This window comes from Cnephaeus nilssonii, assembly GCF_951640355.1.
Source record: "Cnephaeus nilssonii genome assembly, chromosome: 9".
Classification (NCBI taxonomy): Eukaryota; Metazoa; Chordata; class Mammalia; order Chiroptera; family Vespertilionidae; genus Cnephaeus; species Cnephaeus nilssonii.
In genome coordinates, this window is record NC_137080.1 from 66,882,961 (window position 1) to 66,899,188 (window position 16,228).

The 16,228-nt window shown below is 42.1% G+C and overlaps 1 protein-coding gene across 1 annotated transcript in view; it reads right to left on the reverse strand.

Annotated features, from left to right (window-relative positions):
- Positions 1-16,228, reverse strand: part of ADGRB3 (adhesion G protein-coupled receptor B3) — a gene marked incomplete at its 5' end in the record, with an annotated part of 705,309 nt that overhangs the window by 368,251 nt on the left and 320,830 nt on the right. Inside the window, one exon of the mRNA XM_079781368.1 lies at positions 11,300-11,494. Within this exon, the coding sequence (XP_079637494.1) occupies positions 11,300-11,494 (195 nt within the window). The remainder of the gene's footprint in view (positions 1-11,299; positions 11,495-16,228) is intronic.

Genomic DNA, 16,228 nt, shown 5'->3' on the forward strand with positions numbered 1-16,228 from the left:
TCATGTGGTTTGACACTGTTGGTATCTATATTTAATTGCCCTATTTATACTATTTATTTTAATAGTTTCTGGCAATCAGGTGGTTGAAACATGTTTTGAGTCATACCCTCTATAAAAGTCACAGAATATTTTGTACAACTCTTGGAAAAAATTGCAAGTCTGTTTTAGACTTGTTTACAATTCATTTTACCTTTTTGTACTACCAGCCATTTTTTTTCCCACTTAAAATTTCCTGGATGGAGCTATAACATTTTAAGGGCTTAGTTCATTGAGCTGTAACTCTACCTATGGGCAGAAAGAATTAACCTTCAGTGTTTGCCAATTGCCTAAGGCTGGTTAACTCAGTAGGAGACCCGTTGCTAATGAGGCAGAAGTTGCAGATTTCATCCCTGTCCATGCCAGTCAGCTGTGCTGAGGTCCAGGACCCTGATCTGCATCCTAACCCCTGCCAGCTTTTACACAAAATGCATGCTGGTGTTAACAAGAGACACCACGAGAATGGGGAGCAATTTGTGTAAATGCATCTCCATTTCTGGGAAAACACAAAGAATGGTTTGCTCACAGTGGGTCAGTGACTACACTGTACATGAAGGCTAGTCAATTCCTGATCAAAATGATAAATTCCGAGTTTGGTTATTTTTAAATCAGCAAAGGGCATACATCAAAAACACAAATTATTAAATTACATTCAATTAACCAGAGAGGATGAGAAATGTGTTTGTATCACTTTCTAAGGCCAATAAATCAGACTTCACTAAATCAGTGTGAGAAAGTAGTACAGAATTAACTTCTCCTTTTACCTCCCTGTCTGCTAATTTGGGAACCATCAGTTGTGGGGCTACGCAGAGGCACAGTGAGCTAAGCCCAAACATCTTAAGGAGGGGGTTGAGGGGCATTTATGGGAGACAGTATTTCTTGCTCATCAGTGTATCCTCAGCCTTGTCCATAGCAGGTGTTTAATGAGATCCCGACTTAAAAGAAATGCAGTCGTGCACCACATAACATCTTGGACAACAATGGACTGTATATGACAGTGGTTCCATCCTATTTAATAAAAGAGTAATATGCAAATTGACCATCACTCTAACACAAGATGGCTGCCCCTGTGTAGTCAAAGATGGCGCCCCCAATGTGGACACAATATGGCCGCCACAAGATGGCCAGCAGGGGAGGGCAGTGGTGGGCGATCAGGCCAGCAGGGGAGGGCAGTTGGGAGGGACCAGGCCTGCAAGGGAGGGCAGTTAGGGGTGACCGGGCTGGCAGAGGAGGGCAGTTGGGAGGAACCAGGCCTGCAGGGGAAGGCAGTTAGGAGGGACCAAGCCTGCAAGGGAGGGCAGTTGGGGTGATTAGGCCTGCAGGGGAGGGCAGTTAGGGGTGACCGGACCAGCAGAGGAGGGCAGTTGGGGGCGACCAGGCCTGCAGGGGAGGGCAGTTGGGGGCAATCAGACCTGCAGGGGAGTGCAGTTAGGGGTGACGGGGCCAGCAGGGGAGGGCAGTTGGGGGGGACCAGGCCTGTAGGGGAGGACAGGTAGGGGTGACCAGGCCTGCAGGGGAGGGCAGTTGGGGGCGACCAGGCCTGAAGGGGAGGGCAGTTGGGGGCGACCAAGCCAGTAGGGGAGGTCAGTTAGGGGTGACCGGGCCAGCAGGTGAGGGCAGTTGGGGGGGACCAGGCCTATAGGGGAGGGCAGTTGGGGGCAACCAGGCCTGCAGGGGAGGGCAGTTGGGGGTGACCAGGCCTGCAGGAGAGAGCAGTTAGAGGCAACCAGGCTGGCAAAAGAGGGCAGTTTGGGGTTATGGGGCCAGCAGGGGAGGACAGTTAGGGGCAATTGGGTCAGTAGGGGAGCAGTTAGGTGTCAATCAGGCTGTCAGGGGAATGGTTAGAGGGTGATCATGCTGGCAGGCAGAAGTGGTTAGGGGCAATCAGCCAGGCAGGCAGGCGAGCATTTGGGAGCCAGCAGTCCTGGATTGTGAGAGGGATGTCCCAGGTGGGAGAGGGTGCAGCCTGGGCTGAGGAACACCCCCCTCCCCGTGCACAAATTTCATGCACCGGGCCTCTAATAAATTATAATGGAGCTGAAAACGCCTATTACCTAGTAACATCATAACCATAGCACAACACATTATTCACATGTTTGTGCTGATGCTGGTGTAAACAAAACTACTGTGCTGCCAATGGTATAAAACTATAGCACATATAATTATATACAGTACATAACTCTTGATAATGATAATGACTATAGTAGTGGTTTATGTACTTACTATACTTTTCATTGTTGTTTTAGAGTATACTCTTTCTACTTATAAAAAAATATATAAGTTTGCTGTGCCATGTTAAGCCAGCAGCAGCCTTATACATTTCACGTCTCATGATTGCATAATTTTCTCTTTGCTTAATTTTATCTCGTGTTGTTTTGTTCATGCTACAGTGAAATCGCCTAATAAGCATTCATGTGACAGTGAAATCGCCTAATAAGGCATTTTTCAGGACACATCCCATCTTTAAGTGGCACATGACTGTAATGAAGTCACAAGGTCAGTACACCTCAGAGTACTGACTCAAGCATCATTCCTTGGAGCTGACCCTGCTCCTAATCTATCTCATGCACATTGGGAAAAATAAATAAATTCACTTTGACATTTGCTCAAAGGTCAGGCTGATAGATAAACAGAGTAGAACCAAACACCGTATTGTGAACAGGGGACTCATAGCATTTCAGGCCACTTGACTGAAGTTTTGAGGAGAGAATTAAGTGCCTTCCATGGCAACAGATCCACTACTCGCTAGAGTGTTTAAGAGCTCCGCTACTTGTGGTAATATCCCTCTTTTGATAACTCATGGAGCAGGTCACTTATGTCAACCCTTGAGTGGCGTGTGGCAGGAGATCTTTGTTTTGCTGTGTTTTGATCAGGCCTGATCTCTATGGCCTAGACTTATTTGGAAAATGGAGTGTCCTTAGCAGAGTCTAAGTTTAGAGCTTTAAGTAGTCAGACCTGGTTTGAAGTTTCACCAACATTTATAAACTGGGTAGTTGTGGGCTAATGTTGCCCACCTGTGTCTTCTTACTTCTCTAACCTGTAAGAGATGATAATAGCTGTTGTGAAGCTTGGAGCTAATTCTTAGCACAGTATCTGACACACACTAAGTGCTCGATATATGGCAGCATTATGATTTTATGCCCTCCGTGTTATCTTTTTTATGACTGGCTGCATGATTTGTCTTTATAGCCACATTATGGCAAATATGCATCTATAACACTGCTATAGACTTTCACAACCAGCGGCACTCTCTCCGATCCTCTTTTATAGCCTAATCCTCTCTGGGCAATACGTAGAGCACAGAGCTGATTCACCACTAACTTCAGCGTCTATAATTTGTTCAGCAAAAAACTGTCCTTCCTAAGAATGTATTCTGCTGAGAGGAGTTTTCAGTGTTGCTGTCATAAAACACCTACTACGTGAGAGGCACTGTACCCAGCAATTATCGGGGACAAAAGGCATGACTGCTTTCTCTTCGCAGGAAGTATTAGGGAAATCAGTGCAGTAAATGGTTGTTATAAAGACAAGCACACAAGTTTCTGCCACATTCAAAGTGCAATTCCTACAACTCTGGTTCTATTTTGGTTCCTCAGTTTATGTTGGTCATTACATTCCACAAATGAGTGAGATCATGTGATATTTTTCTTTCTCTGGCTGGCTTATTTCGCTTAGCAGAAACATCGAACAGACTGTCCAACCTATAAGGGAAGGTGGGGGTGAGGGGGCAAGAGATCAACCAAAGGGCTTGTGTGCATGCATATGAGCAAAACCAATGGACACAGGCCGGGGGTCGGGGGGAGGGCATTTGCTGGGCGGTGGGGGCAGCTGGGGAGAGGTCAATGGGGGAAAAAAGGAGACTTATGTAATACTTTAAACAATAAATAATGTAAATTTAAAAACAAACAAGCAAAACAACGAAGTGCAATTCCTATGTTGGACGACGTGAGACTGAAAGGACACTCTCTTTTATGGAAAGTGGTAAATGATTCTTCATGCAACGTCTGATTGCTTCCACTTGACACGTTTTTCATGGGCTATATATAATTTTATATAGATATACTGAAGCATGTCATAGTGTTGAGCTTTTCCTGAATTCCATGTAGAAACAGAGTTGTAGATTAGGCTAATGATTTAAGATATCTGAGTCCCCCAGGTGTGCTCTCCTCCCCTTAACCCACCAGCAAAATACTTGGGCACTGAGAGACAAAGACAAGCCCTAAACAGTAGATTTCATAATGTGGAACTGACAGTCTTAAGGAGTAGTGATAGTCCTGACTAGAAATATAGGGGAAGCATAAGAAAGGCTTACAGGCTGGGCAAGGAAGCAGGGACAAGCCATTAGACTAAGGACGTACAGCAGAGGTAGGTCACTGGTTCCTCTCCAGAGCAGGTGATGGCTGCAAGGCTATGCATGATCTAGCCCTTCCTATCTCTCCAAGTCTAATTCACTATCCTACCCCCTATCCTGCCCCCTGCTGTTTCTACTCCAGATTCATCAGACTTCTTCATGCCCCCAAGCTCCTTTGTGCCCAGCTTCTGGACCTCTACAACGTTGTCCCCTCCCTTCCATTGCTCTACTTCTAATTCTTTACTCAGATAACCCTTTCCTGTTTTTCATGTCTAGATTTATATGCAATTTCCTTTTTAAAAAAAGGGCCTTATCATATCACCCTCTCCCCAAGTATACTAGGTCTGCATATTATTGTTTTTCTTCCTGATCTTGTACAATGAAGATTTTTATTTTTCATTTCCCAATATCTTTGTCATTCAGGCTTAGCACCCAATCCACAGGAAAAGGCAACAGCCAGTATGTAGAAGTAATCAACCATGGAACTATGATGTGAAGAAAGAGGTTCTATCTACCACAAGGGGCCCTTGTTCTCTGTTCTGATAGTCAGCTTTCCCAAACACAGGGTGAATTGGCATGACAGTTTCTGACTCCACTCCACTCACCATCATGCATAAGTGCCTCAGCAAAACTACCATGCATTCACCACGGATGAAGAATTGCTCCTTCACTCTGAGGTAAAAGAGAGGAGAGTAATGCAGGCAGCCAGCCAGCCGTGTAGCACTCACTTACAGGATGACAGGGGACAAACATGCGGACTCAGAGTGTTCTTTTAAACTATATCACAATTTTTAATTATGATGCACTTGTATGATGATCCATTTAGGGCTTTTTCCTCTACCAGGCTATAATCTAGTTGGGCTTATTTGTATTTTGTTCACTCTTATGCCCCTAGTATACAGCATAAAGCATAGGACAATATACACACTCAAATATTTCAATTTGATTCCATTCCTACATAAAGCATAGGACAATATACACACTCAAATATTTCAATTTGATTCCATTCAATGATCATTGGCTAGGCATTGAAGGAATAAAAAATCATCAGTAACCAGTCTTCATCTAATTTGCTACCTCCTCTCAACACCCTCCCTGCCCCATCTTCAGTGCCACCAGGGTTCTCATGAAGCCTAGGAAAGGAACTATCACACTTATTTTTTCAATATGCTTTTTAATTGTTTTTTTTTTTTTAGAGAGAAAGGATTGAGAGGGAGAGAGAGAAACATCAATGACTAGAGAAAATCATTGACCGGCTGCCTCCTGTATGCCCCCTACTGGGGATTGCCTGCAACCTGGGCATGTGCCCTGACCTGGAATCAAACCAGTGACCTCTTGGTCCCTATACTATGGTTTAGATCTTTAATCCAGAATACCTACCCAAGCAGCATATCATCTAACCATGGGTAATTAGAAACTATCAAGGATTCAGGAAGACAGGAGATTATAGTCCAGGGCACCCCTAGCAGGATTCAGGGAACAACATATATCAAGAATATGATTCAGAGACAAGAAACTGAGCCACTGGAAAAGCAGGGGATAACTGGGAGACAAAGGATTGGGGTGCGAAGGTTGGGGAGGTCAGGAGTGGGATCCACAGCAGGCTGATGACCTGAACGGTCAGAGAGCTCTGCCAGCAGCGCTGACTGTCCCAGTTTGACCACAGCAATCTGCCAGATGTAGAGGAATGTGAGAGCAAATGATGGAAGTAAATATTCCACACACTCCTTAGTTTAGGGGCAAAGAAAACCCCAAAACAGTCTTTAAGGATATGTCTTTTTCTTTTTCTCTTAGTCACAAATCTGACAGAAACCAGAAACTCGGACTCATTTTGAAAACGACATGAGGACATTGATTGATCCAGGAATCTTTCACACTAATCTCATTGATCTGTGGGATTTCCGAATAGCTTGGATGGACAATTTTTATACAATACTGCCAGTCTCTCCAGGCCAAATTGAGGATCAAGGGCTTTAGCAAGGGATAGCAGAGTGGGTTTGCTTTGAGGTGCAGAGGGCATGGGAGGCTGCATGGAAAGAAGCAATAGACAATGTTCTGTGCTATGGGGTATGAACTTGGTCTTATTCTGGGGCTCTCACTTAAAAATAAGAGGACAGAAAGTTAGTGAAACTAATACAATTAAATACGCTAAATGATTTTTTCCCCAGAAGTTGCCTGGCAAAGTCATACAAACATTGTAACTCAGGGTGGCAAAATCATCCTCAAATACAGACCAGGGGTAATTCTTAAGTAAGGAATGAGGTATTGACCCATCACCCAAGTTTGGGCAGGCCTGGCTGACACATCAGAGTCAGCATGTGTGAGAATCATGTGTGAATTACAAGTTTACCCCTGGCAACACTACAGGCAGAAGCCATAGCAGGTCCTTTCCCTGGGGAAGAGGCCTGGCACATGCCTCTTTGCTAAAGGGAAATTCTCACAGTCCTTCAGGATTCCCTATTCTAACTTATATAGTGGCTGCCCCCAAATTCATTAACTTGAAGCCCTAACCCCCAGGACCTCAGAATGTGAGAGTATGTGGAGACTAGGCCTTTAAAGGGGTAATTAAGTTAAAATGAGGCCTTTAGGGTGGGCCCTGATCCAATCCAATAGGTGTCCTTATAAGATGACATAAGGACACATAGATACCAGGGGTGGGTGCACACAGAGAACACAGACAGATGGGGAAAAGGGGAAGACAGCCGTGTGCAAAGCTAAGGAGAGAGGCCCAGGAGAAACCATCTTGCACTTCCAGCGTCTAGAACTGTAAGAAAGTAAATTTTTGTTGTTTAGGCCACGTAGTCTGTCTTATTTGTTATGGCAGCTCTAGCAAACTAATACATGCCCCAGTAATTTTTTGGATTCTCACCTGAGGATATATTTTTATTCATTTTAGAGAGAAGAAAAGAAGGGAATGAGAAAGAGAGAGAGAGAGAGAGAGAGAGAGAGAGAGAGAGAGAGAGAGAGAGAGAGAGAAAGAGAGAAAGAGAGAGAGAGAGAGACTGGTTGCCTTCCATATATACCCTACTGGGAATCAATCGGACCTGCAACCTTTTCATGTACTAGAAGATGCTCCAACCAAGTGAGCCACTGGGCCAGGGCTCTCCCAATATTTGATAATAAATGGAATCGTAATAGAAAATTAAACTACCTGTAGAGACATTGTGTTAACCCAAATCTCAGTATTTTATTGACTCCGAAGGAAACAATGGGGGATTCTGAAAGGACAAAACCACCTATCAGATGTTTTACTATGTTTTTAAAGAGTAAAACCACAACCATTTATTCACATTCCATGGCATTTTTAGTTGACAGACTGCACTATCCTATATAATAAAAGGCTAATATGCAAATTGACCAGTGGAACAACCAGTTGCTATGATGTGCACTGACCACCAGGGGGCAGATGCTCAATGCAGGAGCTGCCCCTGGTGGTCAGTGAGCTCCCACAGGGGGAGCACCGCTCAGCCAGAATCCAGGCTCATGCCTGGGGAGCCCAGTGGCGGTGGCAGGAGGCCTCTCCTGCTTCCGCCAGCAGCGCTAGGATGTCCAATTTCTGGCCTAAGCCATCAGTCAGACATCCCTCGAGGGCTCTCAGACTGCAAGAGGGCACAGGCCGGGCTGAGGCATGCCCCCCCCCCCCCCCCCGCCAAGTGCACCAATTTCATGCACCAGGCCTGGTGCATGAAATTGGTGCACTTGGCGGCGGGGGGGGCATATATATATATTCTTAAAACATCTTTGTCTCCCTTGCTTTGCCCACCTGATTGCCGCACATACTTTGTACTCTCCTATGGAGACTGTGAGCTCCTAGCAGCCAGCAGCCATCTGCTAAAGCCTGTTCATGGTAGGGTATACTCATGTTGATTTGTGAAGCAAGATTTGTTACTTAATATCTCACCCATTTAAGGACGTTATTTGGCATCGAATTTCTCATTTTCACCTTTAGAGTAAGGGCAAGGTTTAAATACTGACAAGAAAGAGCTGTTATTTGTACAAGGCTCTCTCTACCACAGAGAAACAACAGGGAATCCTCTCAGGCTGTTAAGCACCGAAAACAGCAGTCATTTACGACTTGGAGCAATTGTCAGCTGGGTGTTAGGGTCCTGTTCAAGACCTGGTTCCCACTGTGCCAGGAATCCCAGGTATTGATTTAAGCTATTCTCTTCATCCACATACTCTCCAGCTCTCAAATGGCCCTGCAGTGTCAACCTCAAGGACTGATGATTCTTTTCTGACTCCCATTTTTCTTGACATTTTTCCTGCCCTTCTCCTCTGTAGCGAGTGAAAAAGGGAAAAATCAGCACCATTCTTTCTTAGTCAATGATGTGAGGAGCATCTGCCCTTCCTCTCTTGCTAGCAGAGATAACAAATGCACCCCTGCATGGGTAGCAGACACCTGTGGTCCAGGGATGCTTCAGGCTTTTGCTCCATCAGGGTACTGCACACCTTCTGGGAAAATAAGAGCTGCATTTTTTGAGCTCTTACTATTTGCAACATGCTATGTAAGTTTTACATAGATTATCTGTCCTCACATTGGCACTATAAAGTACCTTTATCCCATATAATGGAAGAGAAAATTGAGTCATGGGGAAGTCCAGTAACTTATCTAGCATCACCGACCTAACAAGTGTTGAAGTCACGACCTGAAGCACAGTATTCTGCCTAGAGGGCAAGCACGCTTAATCTATACCCTCCACTGCCTTCCCTACTTCTCCAACTATGTCAAGATGGCAATACAGTTCCAGCCTAAAGATTGCTGGTTCTATAAAGGGAAGTAGAAATTTGCAATGAAAAATATAAAAATTTTAAAAAGTTCTCTGGGATTTCAGAAAAGAGAAAGATAATTTTCAGATGGAGTTAGGGGCTTGCTGGTCTGGCATTCAGAAAGACTTGCTAGAGTTGGGCGAGGATTTTGACCTGTGGAGAGGGAAGAAAAAAGAATTCTAGAAAAGGAAGGCATACCAGGTGCCTGAAAAGACAGCAGAGACAACGAAAAAGAAAACGCAGCTCCTGCTGTGAAGGAATGATTGGGACACCCTTTGTGCAGAATATGGGTGTAAATGGAGGGCTAATGAGAGAGTAGGATGGAAATGGAGGAACCTATTTCTGAAGATGCCAAAATGGCAACAAAACAGTCAGCCAAGTGGCTCTATTTAGTCAAACCGGCTAATGTGCATGACTAAGCCTTTGGTTAAACTAATTGCACATTGAGTCAATGTACTGTAGGGAGTAGTTCAATCAAAATATGTTCCCCCCAAACCTGCTAATCTCAGTTGCTTGAATTTACCACCTAAAATCTTAAAGTCCTACACTCTTGAGAGTCGGAAGAGGCCCTAGAGATTATTTAGAGCACCATTCTGTCTGATGTTTCACCCATGATCACATGTCTGAGGAGTTTTGAAATTACAACATTTGTATTATGTCAAGGACTTCAAATGTCATTTTTTAATGTAAATGCTAATGAATAGAAGTATTTCAGAACTACAGGGAAAAGCTGTACTTGACTTACTTTATTTAATTTGAAAATTATGGAACTGTTTCATTTTTTGTAAGGAAAAAAGTACCTTTGAAATGCTCAAATGGTGGTAATCTCCCTACCCTACCTCCCAATGTATTTTTACAAATAAAAATGTATTACAGGCCCTGGCTGGTGTGGCACAGTTTGTTGGGCATTGTCCCTTCTTGCACCAAAAGGCTGTGGGCTCTATTCTCTGTCAGGGCACATGCCCGGGTTGCAGGCTTGATCCCCAGTAGGGGGCCATATATATGGGGAAAAAGAAAAAAAAAAGGATTCTAGGACACTGGTCATATGATATAGAATGCAGCTCCAAAAATTCTCATAGCCGTTACTTTCAGCAGAATATGCCTATATTTAATTAATATATGTGCCTTTTTTTACCAGTCAGGGTATCAGTATAATTTACGAATGACTTCATAATTCCAAAAAGCTTTTATTTTTTCTTTCTCTCCATAGCTGATTAAAACAAAAACAAACAAACCAAAACAAAACCCTCTGCATTCTCCAAGTGAAATGCAAATAAAACTCCCAAATGAAGAGTAGGCTAAAGGAAAACTACCTGATCTGGGAATTTTGCCAAACCTTTACTTTAATGAACTTTAGGCAGAGATACAGGAAGGACATTAAGCTAGAAATGCAGAAATAGAGTCAGCATTCTTGGCAGGAACACATTGTAGCCTACAGCACAAAAAGAGTTAATCTGAAATGCAAACTAGAGTTATATTAAATATGCTTTGTTTGCCATTCAACAAGCATTGTTTTAATGGCCAAGGCAATACTGAAATTGGGTGAGTGTTTAAACTTTATTATGGAAGTAAATGAGGCTGCTCTAGAAATCTTCCATTACAGGAAAAATATGCTGTGAGGACTTAATGAATTTCGGACTTTCTTATCCAGAACAATTCTCTACCTGCCTGATATTTTCAGGTAATGGTTCTACAAGATTAAATATGGCCTTCCCCCTTCTAGTAGCAACACCTCAAACAAAACTTAAAGTCTGTCTTCTTTGCATGTTATAGTTAATGTGCTTTCATTATGCTTAATGTACTTTTAATAGTCTCCTATGGCGAGATGGTGATATTAAATGTGGGAAGAAAATATCCATGATACAACCTTGAATTTGCTACAGTGCCTTTTATCGAAGGGCTCAATGCACTTCCCACACATTCTCATTCAGGATCTCCTTGAGGTGCATTATGAGCATTTTATGGTTAAGGACACTGGGGTGTAGACTAAAGGAATCAAGGTCATTTCCAGAGCTCACACTAAATACAACCCAGAAGCCTCCCCAAGCAGAAGGGAGCACCCTCTCCTTCCTGGCTGCACTGACTTCTTTGGGCCAAAAACTGATTGCATCTTCACTAGTCTTTTCCTTCATGGGATTTCTCCCTTACCTGGACACCATCCGAGGCAGGGATGTAACTTGCCCTTTTAAATGTGTCTGTCACATTTCTGAGGATTTCCACAGACATCAGAAGATCCCCTGCATAGAAATTTTTCCTCTGAGTTAGATCCAACAGTGTCTTGGTCACTTGGGACATCCCGTCACCTGCCAGCATTCGCTGCCCCTTAGCCAGGTGCTCTTTAATCTGGATGGTCAAAAAAACAAACAAACAAAAAAACAATAAATATCAGAATCTTCATTATTATTTCTCTGCAGATCTTCATCAAACAAATAAATTTTCAATTGGAGACTCAACTTTAACATAGCTTTGCAACACTTGGGAGGATTTCAAAACTGCACATTGTGTGTGTCCCACATTCAACTTGTATATCCAGCATGCAGAAACTAATGAGAGTTTATACATTATATTGGGCAGGCTTGACAGGCTTGTTTTTATCTTGTTCTCAGAGCACACAATTCAACACATTGGAGAAAGTGTGTATTAGCTTAGTTTTTTCATTGAACTAGAAATAAAAAATTACTTTTGCATGTGGTAAACAGGGTGATAGTTTAGTAAGGTGTGGTCAGAAACAGGAAATTATAAATACTTCAAGATTTCCAGTTTTATTGACATGCCAAGCTTAATTTTTGCCTTACCTCTTAAAATAAACATATCTTTCTATAGTAGCAAAATTAAGTTGTCACAAGGACATTTTAGCTTTAGAACATATCTATAACTTTAGAGATCTACTATGACATGACTGAAAGCTAGATTACTTTATTTAAAAAAATAAACTATAACAACAAAAATAAGACAACCACAACAAAAACAAATAAACAACAAAAAATACCCCAAAACTCTCAGCTGGGTCTTCAGCAGCAAAACAAACTATTAAGATGCAAGGCTTAGCCCAGCTGGAGTGGCTCCATGGTTGAGCCTGGATCTATGAACCAGGAGGTTAAGGTTTCAATTTCTAGTCAGGGCACATGCCAGAGTTGCAGGCTCTATCCCCAGTGGGGGGCAAGCAGGAGGCAGCCAATCAATGATTCTCTCTCATCATTGATGTTTCTATCTCTCTCTCCCTCTCCCTACCTCTTGGAAATCAATAAAAATATATTTTTTAAAAAGATGCAAGGCTTAAATTAGTCTGATGGCCAGAGAAATATGCTGTCAATTTTCATATTTGCTTATCTCATAGTTCAAGGGAAGAAAAACATCTTATAGTGTAAAAGAATGGTAATGTTAGGGAGGGTTAAGTGATAGCAAGGATCCACCATACTTTTCTTTGTTTACTAAAAGGTTAATCCTTATAATCTCATTGCTAACTTTGTGATAAAATTAATGTATCAAAAGTTCATTAAATAATCAAGAATTAACACACCAGAGAAATGCTAGAAAGGGTAACCTGTAATAATTGTAATGATCAATTTCCCATTAAGATTCATGCCAACAAATCCTGTAAAGCATGACAATCAATCTGAACTAATCCCCAAAGTTAGAAGTTTTCAAAAACATGTATTTTTAAAAAAACAAAAAAACAACATCTTGCCACTTCAGATATTTTACTTTTCTTTAGTCTCTGAAACTTTGTCAAAAAATATTTTGGTAAAGTTAAAATCTTTAGACATACTCTATTTCCATTATTATGCTGAAAGACAACCTATTTATGTAGTTTATTTTTTTCCATTTTCTTCTCTTATTTATCTCCTGTCTCTCCTCAGTGGCAGCCAACCACTGATTAAAGCCCAAAGGATTGGTGTGACATCAATGATCAGCCCTTGCCTATCTCTTCTCTAATTTATTGATAAATATTTGTGACTTGCTGTTCAGGCCATGTGTTCCATAACTTCATGTGTTTGCACTGGCAATCCTGTCCCCTCCCTTACATCAACTAATGTTTATGCACCACTCAGATTTAGTACTGGTTCTTCTAAATATTTAAACGGAGCTGTCTCTTCTCTTATACATCACTGTATCACACTGAATTGTAATCATTTTTTCATATGTCTTTCTGCCCCAGTAGTCCTTCTGAACCTGGGAGTAGGTTCCATGACTTAGGATATAGCATCATAAAATCTGTTAGAGTTAATTAAATTTTTATGTCTTAACTATACCTTTATGATATAATGCAACGGCTGGTCTTTGAAGCCAGCAGTGCCCAGGTTTTTATTTAAACTTTGCAACTTATCATTCTTACAATTGAATCCATAGGAGACTCACATAGCATGTCTCCTTTGAGATTTGAAAACTATGCCTATTTCGTTAAAATATTTAAATATCATTTTCTTAATTTAAATGAAATCACATAAGCCTAAGATAACTAGCACAAGCTACTGCATATCAGGAAAGCTTCTTGCCTCACCATGCTCTGCGTGCCCTACATGATCCATGATCCAGTTCCTGGGACACCTTTCCCCTCATTCACTGTGCTCTAGTCACTCCGGTCATTAAAAAAAAAAAATTAAAAAAATATATATATATATATTATTGATTTCAGAGAGGAAGGGAGAGGGAGAGAGAGATAGAAACGTCAATAATGAGAAAGAATCATCATTTGGCTGCCTCCTGCCCACGATCCAATGAATGTGCCCCTGACAGGAATCAAACCCAGGACCCTTCAGTCAACAGGCTGACGCTCTATCCACTAAGCCAAACCTGCTAGGGCATTCTGGTCTTTTTGATCTTCCTTAAGCACATGCCTGTCTCAGAGACTTTGTACTTGCTTTTTCTTTTGCCTGGACCAGGGATCTCTCTCCCACAGAGATCCATGTTTTTTTTAATCACTTCCTCCGAGAGTCCTTACCTGACTCCCTATCCAATATGATACCATGGCCATTCATCTTACCCTCCCTCATTGTGCTGAAGCTTTCCTGCCATTGTGCCATCTATCCCTTCACTTATTTTTTTGCATACTCTCCCCACCCCCTGCCATCCTATATAATAAAGATGTAATATGCAAATGGTCATTACAAGGTGAAGCATAATGACCGACTGCAGAACGGCTGGATCACAGATCAGCAGGAGGGTGGGGCAGCAAGCTACAAGCGGGTGGTGGAGAGCTACAGGAGGGGGCAGAGCAGCAAGCTATGAAGGGGAGGTGGTGGGGGGGTGGAGGGAGCTACAGGAGGGTGGCAGCGAGCTACTGGCTACAAGCGGGCAGCGAAGAGCTACAGGGGGACGGGCAAGGCAGCAAGCTATGGGAGGAGTGGGGGGAGCTACAGGAGGGCAGGGCAACGGGCGGAGAGCTACTGGAGGGTGGCAGTGAGCTACTGGCGAGCTACTGACGCATGGATTCATGCACAGGGCTACTAGTTAGAATATAAGTCTTGTGAAGAAAGAGACTTTATCTATATTGTTTAATCCTATAGTCCCAGCCTCACAATATATTGAACAAAGTAACTGAATCAATCAATCAATCAATCAAAATCCTTCTATGCTCACATCAGGTATAGGATTAAGTAAGGCACACTTGAAAGCTGCCTTAACTCGCTCACCAGCACAACCCATGGCAAACACTGGTATCAAATAGTATGAGAAATGCCTGGCTTAAAGAGACAGTGCAGCTTCTGGGCTTGAAACTGTGTGGTTCAGTAGGTAGAATGTACAGCAAGTTTTCAAGTGAAATGAAGTTAATTGGGTCTAACCTAAAAAATGTCATCATATTCAGCCTTCGATTTTATGCTGACAATGCAGATCCCAGCCATGATGCTCAAAGCCAGAGACTTAAATGGTTCTCAGTTAGGAAGAGATAGCATGGCTGCTGAGGCAAACAGCCTCTGACTACTTCACATCGGCTCTGTATCTATTTTGGCAACAAGTATGCATGCCTGTGAGGGATCTAATTTGCTCAGATTTCTAATGTATCCTTCCTTTCAAACAAAAGCATCACAGTACTAGAATCTTAAGGACTAAAACATTTAGAAACATTTTCTGTTTGCAATAAGAATAGTACAGAAGGCACTGGGTGGCTCAGCTAACCAGAGATAGGAAAGCAGTCTTTCACTTCTGGGTCAACATCAAATGTGGCCCCCATCAGTAGTAAATCAACGTCATTGCCATCTGACAGCTGCTCAGCAGGCTTATTCAGAATGAGCTGTTCTCAGTCTAGCTCTTTGCAAACACCAATCCTCACAAATAGCATTAATTTGCATCTTTTGTTGGTGGAAAGCACCCAGAACAAATACCTTGAAATAGCTGTACACACTAGTGTAGACTATTGGTAGCAATTATAAAGTGTACCAAGAGTGTTCAGCTAAGATAGACATCCATCCAGAACATACTTAGCTGATTAAAAATCTCAGTTTCTTGATTTTCCTTACACAGTACAAGTGCACTGTTAAAGGTTCTCTCCCTAAAACATGCCTACTTGTTCCTAGAATGAAAAATCCAGGTTTATCTGTTTTTCTCTTTTCTGGATCATGAAGTAGTAGAATTAAGATTGAGTTAGTTCAACTTACTTTTTCTCTGTTTCAAATTGCCCTTTATTCGCATGTTACCTCTCTTCCTTTGTTCCAATCTCTATGCTATAACTCTAGGGTTATACAATTTGAACCCCATCCGCCCTTTCTTCTACAATCCTTCCCTCTCTCAAAAGTATGGCCTGATACTGTATATCTTATTTAAATACCAACTATTCATGTTGCTACTTCTTTTCAACTACTGTGTTCTTTCTGATTCTCTTCAAAATAAAAATCCAGAAGTATGAAATCTGATTTGAACCCAAGTATTTATCTCCTAAATATTCTGAGACTCTTAATAGTACATTATGTTTATAGAGCAAATGGAATCTAAAATCTGGATTTAGATTGTGCTTCTATTATTTATGACATAGGAGCACTGGGAAAACTATTTGCCCTTTTCCTAGCATCTTTTGATTTGTCTATAAAAAGAAGCAAACGTCATCACATGGTTGTTATAATGGGTTACTGCAAGATAGAG